General features: G+C 42.4%; 1 protein-coding gene across 1 annotated transcript in view; it reads left to right on the top strand.

Annotated features, from left to right (window-relative positions):
- Positions 1 to 1,702: 1,702 nt before the first annotated feature.
- Positions 1,703 to 7,847, top strand: part of pals2b (protein associated with LIN7 2, MAGUK p55 family member b) — a 38,247-nt gene continuing 32,102 nt past the window's right edge. The window contains exon 1 of the mRNA XM_070436398.1: positions 1,703 to 2,466. Within this exon, the coding sequence (XP_070292499.1) occupies positions 2,301 to 2,466 (166 nt within the window). The 5' untranslated portion in view covers positions 1,703 to 2,300. The remainder of the gene's footprint in view (positions 2,467 to 7,847) is intronic.

Below are 7,847 nucleotides of genomic sequence, written 5' to 3'. Positions count from 1 at the left end.
ATGGAAGGCTACCGAACGTTTAACCCAAGTGAAACAATTTAAAGGCAATGGTACCAAATAGCTAAATTGAGTGTATGTAACTAGAGGTCGACCGATTATGATTCTTTCAACGCGATACCGATTATTGGAGGGACAAAAAAGCAATACCGATTAATCTGCCGTTTTTTATATATATATTGTCTGTAATTGTCACGTTCTGATCTTAGTTCCTTTTTTAAATGTCTTTATTTTAGTTGGTCAGGGCGTGGTTGGGGTGGGCAATTCTATGTTGTTTTCTATGTTTTATTCTGTTGTTTATTCTATGTGTTTGGCCTAGTATGGTTCTCATCAGAGGCGGTGGTCAGTCTTGTCTTGATTGGAGCCATAATTTAGGTAGCCTGTTTTCTATTGTGGTTTTGTGGGTGGTTGTTTACTGCTTCAGTGTTTGCACCATACGGGACTGGTTTCAGGTTGTTGTTTCCGTGTTTGTTTATTTTTGTTCTGTGTTATTTTGATTTAATTTAAAATCTATTATGGCAACTTATCAGCTGCCATTGGTCCGACCTTTGCTACTCTCCTCAGACGAAGAGGAAATCCGTTACGTATAGAAATTTACGACAATCTGGATGACGCTTCCCACAATAAATTGGGTGAATTTTGGCCTGTTCCTCGACAGAGCTGGTGTAACTGAGTCAGGTTTGTAGGCCTCCTTGCTCGCACATGCTTTTTCAGTTCTGCCCACACATTTTCTATAGGATTGAGGTCAGGGCTTTGTGATGGCCACTCCAATACCTTGACTTTGTTGTCCTTAAGCCATTTTGACACAACTTTGGAAGTATGTATGGGGTCATTGTCCATTTGGAAGACCCATTTGTGACCAAGCTTTAACTTCCTGACTGACATCTTGAGATGTTGCTTCAATATATCCACATAATTTTCCTACCTCATGATTTTGTGAAGTGCACCAGTCCCTCCTGCAACAAAGCACCCCCACAACATGATGCTGCCACCCCCGTGCTTCACGGTTGAAATGTTGTTCTTTGGCTTGCAAGCCTCCCCCTTTTTCTTCCAAACATAACGATGGTCATTATGGCCAAACAGTTCTATTTTGTTTAATCAGACCAGAGGACATTTCTCCAAAAGTATGATCTTTGTCCCCATGTGCAGTTGCAAACCGTAATTTGGCTTTTTTATGCGGTTTTGGAACAGTGGCTTCTTCCTTGCTGAGGGGCCATTTAGGTTATGTCAATATAGGACTTGTTTTACTTTGTATATAGATACTTTTGTACCTGTTTCCTCCAGCATCTTCACAAGGTCCTTTGCTGTTGTTCTGGGATTGATTTGCACTTTTCACATACAACAGGACTGATATCAGTAGCAAACGGAGTAAACTATAAGATCTAACATTACAGTCGTCGGAGTGTCGTATCATATTTAACAAACCAAACATTGAAAACCAGGTAATGTAAAAACCCAAACCGGTTCGTGCATCAATAACGGTGTATAATAAAATACGGTGTACTGCCCAGCCCTATAAGAACAGTGTGTGTGACTGTGAAGGTGGGTACTGGTTGAAGAGAGGTGGATATGGGCCGGACTGAAACAAACCCTCAACAGCAGGAGAGGATTGTGGGATTAGGTGTGAGGTGGGGCTAGGAGTTTGTGTGTGTGGTGGGGCGAGGTATTAAAGGGAGTGTTGAGGGAGGGGATTGAGAGCGACTGAATCTGTGTCCACATCTGTGTGAGCCAGCTATCTCGTTCTTTTTCTCTGTCGTTAGTGTCTCTGTCTCCTTTTGACTTGGTTTCTTTCTCCTGTTTATTTCCTCCTACATCTATTTCTCTATCATCTCCTATCTATCATCTCCTATCTCTATCATCTCCTATCTATCATCTCATAGCTCTCTATCATCTCCTATCTCTCTATCATCTCCTATCTCTCTCATCTCCTATCTCTCTATCATCTGCTATCTATCATCTCATATCATCTCCTATCTTTCATTTCTCTCTCATCTCCTATCTCTCTATCATCTCCTATCTCTCTATCATCTCCTGTCTCTCTCTCATCTCCTTTTTCTGTAAAATTGCTTTTAGTTTAATCCCCCTTCTATTGTTTCTCTTTGTCTTTCTATCTCTCTTTCTCTGTCCTCTATCTCCTCTGTACCCTTCTCTCTCTTCCTTCTCTCTGTGTTTAGAGACTGTTGCTCATTGTGTAGTAGTTGGAAGTTGAAGGGCAGAGCAGCTAGCTTTAGACCAACTGTCCCTCAGCGGTGGTGGTGGTAATCTTTCCGTTAGGTAAGCATTGCTGTGGTCGAGGAGCGGTCATGGTCCTGGCTGTGGAGGACGCCTGTCCCAACGGGTTAGAGGTAGAGGTGGAGCCCCCTCCGGATGCAGGCGGGACGGGAGAGGCAGGCGGGACAGAAGAGGGGGTGGTTGGGTCCAGGGAGGGGGCGGCTGCTGAGCCCACAGAGGGGGCCAACACATCCGGAGGTGAGGCTCTCAGTTGCCAGATAGTTATACTATGGAAAATATTTGTTGCCCAATATTAGTACAACAGAGAGAGCTATTGTTTCAAGCTAGATATGCCTTGCAAGCTAATCATTACCTTCCAGGGAAAAGATACTTTTTGACCGATATTTCAGAACTATTTGTGGGGTACGTAGTGTCCACTGTCCAGTCATTAGCAAAGAGAGACTTGCCTGTTCCAAAGTGCAAAGGCTGTTTTGGATAGGTATTTCATAACAGTTTGTGAGTGAAGGAAGGGATTGCTAGTTAGTGTCACTATCCACAGGTCAGAGACTGTCAGGTATTTGTTGTGTACGTAGGTGAGGCAACGGGTTGCCAGATTGTGAGTGTTTGTTGACTTTTTAAAATTCCTGGACAGAGGAAGCATTTCGGAAAAGAGAAGTGAGTCATTGTACTGTACCACATGGTTTACGGGACATACGGGGAGAGAGAGAGAAATGAAGGAGAGAGAGGAAGCGGCAAGAAGAGGGAGAAATAAAATACTTTGCTGCTTCAGAATATTAATGAATTACAAAGTAAAATAGGAGATAAAAAAGCCTTCCTCTACCCTCTATGCTAGAGAAAGACTAACTATGCTACCTTTTATAATACTGTGTAGTGTAAGTACATTGAAGATGCATTTGCAAGTGGAACAGTATTGGAATGGTACCGTAGTAATTGTATGTATTCTTATGCAAGTCATATTCAGGGATTATGAAGTATTTATGCCATCCCCCCACCCACGTCAGAGTACCATAGTGGAACGTGCGAATGTATTACTTTTGATCTGAATGCACATATAATTGTGCACACACAACACACCACACACAACCACACACACACACACACACACACACACACACACACACACACACACACACACACACACACACACAACACACACACAACACAACCACACACACACACACACACACACACACAACCACACACACACACACACACACAACACTGAGGTTCAGTGAACTCTGTGAAACAAACTCCTCTGGGGTACAAAAACATATTGGCTTGACCCAGAGGGCGAAGGTCAACCCAGAGATTAGGTTAACAGAAATCTGCCACAGTTATCTCTTTCATATTCAGTACTGCTTACAGTTGAAGTCAGAAAGTAATACACCTTAGCCAAATACATTTAAACTCAGTTTTTCACAATTCCTGATATTTAATCCAAGTAAAAATTCCAGTCTAGGTCAGTTGAGGATCACCACTTTATTTTAAGAATGTGAAATGTCAGTAAATGTAGAGAGAATGATTATTTAGCTTTTATTTCTTTCATCACATTCCCAGTGGGTCAGAAGTTACATACACTCAATTAGCATTTGGTAGCATTGCCTTTAAATTGTTCATCTTGGGTCAAACATTTTGGGTAGCCTTCCACAAGCTTCCCACAAAAAATTGGGTGAATTTTGGCCCATTCCTCCTGACAGAGCTGGTGTAACTGAGTCAGGTTGTAGGCCTCCTTGCATCGCACACGCTTTTTCAGTTCTGCCCACAGATTTCTATAGGATTGAGGTCAGGGCTTTGTGATGGCCACTCCAAATACCTTACTTTGTTGTAAGCCATTTTGCCACAACTTTGGAAGTATGCTTGGGGTCATGTGTCCATTTGGAAGACCATTTACGACCAGCTTTAACTTCCTGACTGATGTCTTGAGATGTTGTTTCAATTATATCCACATAATTTTCCAATTTTCTCATGATCATTTTCTCATGATGCCATCTATTTTGTTAAGTGCACCAGTCCCTCCTGCAGCAAAGCACCCCCACAACATGATGCTGCCACCCCCGTGCTTCACGATTGGGATGGTGTTCTTTGGCTTGCAAGCCTTCCCCCTTTTTCTTCCAACAACATACGATGGTCATTATGCGCAAACAGTTTCTATTTTGTTTCATCAAACCAGAGGACATTTCTCCAAAAAGTACGATCTTTTGTCGCGCATTGTGCAGTTGCAAAACCTTAGTTCCTGCTTTTTTTATCGGTTTTGGAACGCTTAGTGGGCTTTTTCCTTGCTGGTGGGCCTTTCAAAGTTATGTCGATATTGGACTCATTTACTGTGTATATAGATACTTTTGTACCTTTCCTCCAGAATCTTCACTAGGCCTTTGCTGTTGTCTCTGCGATTGATTTGCACTTTTCGCACCAAAGTACATTCATTCACTAGGAGACAGAACGCGTTGTATCCTTCTGAGCGTATGACGGCTGCGTGGTCCCATGGGTAAACAATTGTAGGAGAGATTTACTGTGTCATGCACAAAGTAGATTCCTAAACTGAACTTGCCAATACCTGTAGTTTGTTAACAAGTAATTTGTGGAGTGGTTGAAAAACGAGTTTTAATGACTCCAACTTAAGTGTATGTAAACATCCGACTCAACTGTATTACACTAAGTAGATCCAAAGCACACAAACCTCTGTCTAAAGTCTTTGTGACATATGAACAGAGAAACGTAGGTTTCTTCTTGTCAGTCACGCTGCCTTGAGACACACCTAAAAAACACACACACACACACACACACACACACACACACCACACACCACACACACCACACACACACACACACACACACACACACACACACACACACACACACACACACACACACACACACACACACACACAAACACCCACCACAAACCACACACACAACACACACACCCCCAACCACCACACAACACACACCCCAACCACACACACACACACCCCAACCACACACACACACACACACACACCCCAACACACACACCAAACACACACATACACACCCCAACACACACAAACACACACAACACCACCCCAACACAACACACACACACACACACACACACCAACACAAACAAACACACACCCCAACACAACAAACACACACACACCCACCCACACACACACTCACACCCCAACACCACACACACACACACACACACTCATATACCCCAACACACACACATACACACTCACACACTCACACACACACACACACCACAACACACAACCAACACACACACAACACACACACACACACACACACACACACAACACACATAACAACAAGACACACAGACTCACATCCCAACAGTTATGTGTTCCTTTAGGGCGAACTTGCAACTGTGTGTGGAGTCACACTTTTATGTGGGAATGTGGGTAGCTACATGTGATAGCTTTTGGTGGCCCAGGATCTGCATGCTGTACGTCTGCCTGTGCTGTCTGCCTGACCGTCTGTCTGTCTGTGCGACTTGCGCGTGTGCGTGCTTACCGTGTGTGGTCTGTTGTATGGAGTCAGTGGACAGTATAATTTGTGTGTGTTTGTGTCTATAGGAGAGCTTGTAAAGGGGGATTATGTCTCCTGTGTGTGGGGGGTTAACTGTAAGATACAGGGCGTGGTTAATGGTTGTTTTGTGTGGGTGGTGGGTGGGTGGTAATTGATGGTACTGCTTTGGGGAACTGTGTGTTTTTGTTGGTTAGACTATGAGTTAGGACTATGAGTAGGGAGTATGAGGTAGAGTATGAGTTACATCTATGAGGTAGACCTATGAGTTACACTATGTACCATGATTAGATTTAGTACTATGAGTTAGAACAATATGAGGTAGAGAGTTATGATAGTTACACTAGTTTAGACGAGGTTGACTCATGATTAGACTTGATCACTATGAGTTACAAAGACACTATAACATAGAGTTAGTAGATTAGACTAGAGTTAACTATGATTTTAACTATGATTACGTATATAGTTACACTAAACTGTGATTTACACTAAGTCCTTGAGTTACGTATGAACGATACATGAACCTATGAGTTCACGGTCCTATGGTTAGCTATGAGTTACCTATGCACTATTGAACGCTGAACTCGAGTTACACTAGAGTAACTGAGAGAATACACTGATGTTTAGATGACTATTTAGACTAATGAGATTTACACTATGAGTTTACACTGTGATTTCAAACTATGAGTTACACATATATTGAGTTACTATCTATGAGTTAGACTATTGAAGTTACACTGTGATTTACCACTATGAGTTACGCGTATGAGTACGCTATGAGTTTGACTATGAGTTGGACTATGAAGGGTAGAGACATGAGTTGGATCATGAGGTAGACTATGAGTTTACACTATGCAGTTACGGCTATGAGTTACGCTATTGAGGTTAGAAGACTATGAGTTGACACTATAGGTAGATCTATGAGGTAGACTTGAGGTAGACTATGAGTAGAACTATGAAGTTAGACTATGAGTAACTATGGTTACTAAGTAGTATGAGTTAACTAGAGTTTGCAACTATGAGGTGCACTATGAGTTGGACTACTGAGTTGGACTATGAGTTGGACATATTGGACTATGAGTTACAACTATTGAGTTAACTATGAGTTAGACTATGAGTTAGACTGATTAGAGATTAGACTATGATTGGACTATGAGTTGGACTATGAGTTGGACTATAAGTTAGCCTATGAGTTAGACTATGAGTTAGACTATGGATTCGACTATAGTTCGACTATGAGTTGACTATGAGTTAGACTATGAGTTAGACGATGAGTTGGACTATGAATTAGACTATGAGTTAGACTATGAGTTAGACTATGAGTTAGACTATGAGTTAGACTATGAGTTTACAACTATGAGTTAGACTATGAGTTGGGACCTATGAGTTTGGACTATGAGTTGGACTATGAGTTGGACTATGAGTTGGACTATGAGGTTAGCCTATGAGTTAGACTATGAGTTGGACTATGAGTTGGAGACTATGAGTTGGACTATGAGCTTGGATATGCAGTTGGACTATGAGTTGGACTATGAGTTGGCTATGAGTTGGACTATGAGTTGACTACATGAGTTGGACTATGAGTTGGAGACTAATGAGTTAGACTATGAGTTGGAACTATGAGTTGGACTATGAGTTAGATATGAGTTGACTAGAGTATTGATCTAATGGAGTTAGGACCATAGACGAGAACGACGTTAACGCCTAAAAACACCCGGCAAGACGAAGACACGCGGATCACACCGTGACACAACACCCAGATCAACCACGTGTACCCCCGATGACTCAACCCCGTTTACCGGCATACTGGTGACTCACCGCACCACACACCCAAAACCAGACAGACGTCACTAAGGAAACGACGGCCACACACAGAAGACCATACTAATTCACACAATCATCCTACTTCTATACCTTGAAAACAAGATCCGAAACAATATTCTTCACATCACAACCCCAGCACACTACACATGACAGAACATAGACAGCCACAGAACTAGCCCTAAAACTACAACTACCAAACCACCCTACTACGCACAGACGCTCCAATTTAACCACAACCTCACAGACTCTAACGGCGAAAACCC

This window comes from Salvelinus sp. IW2-2015, linkage group LG31 (genome assembly GCF_002910315.2).
Source record: "Salvelinus sp. IW2-2015 linkage group LG31, ASM291031v2, whole genome shotgun sequence".
NCBI lineage: Eukaryota > Metazoa > Chordata > Actinopteri > Salmoniformes > Salmonidae > Salvelinus > Salvelinus sp. IW2-2015.
Note: the sequence above shows the minus strand (reverse complement) of the source record. Positions and strands in the feature narration are given on the sequence as shown.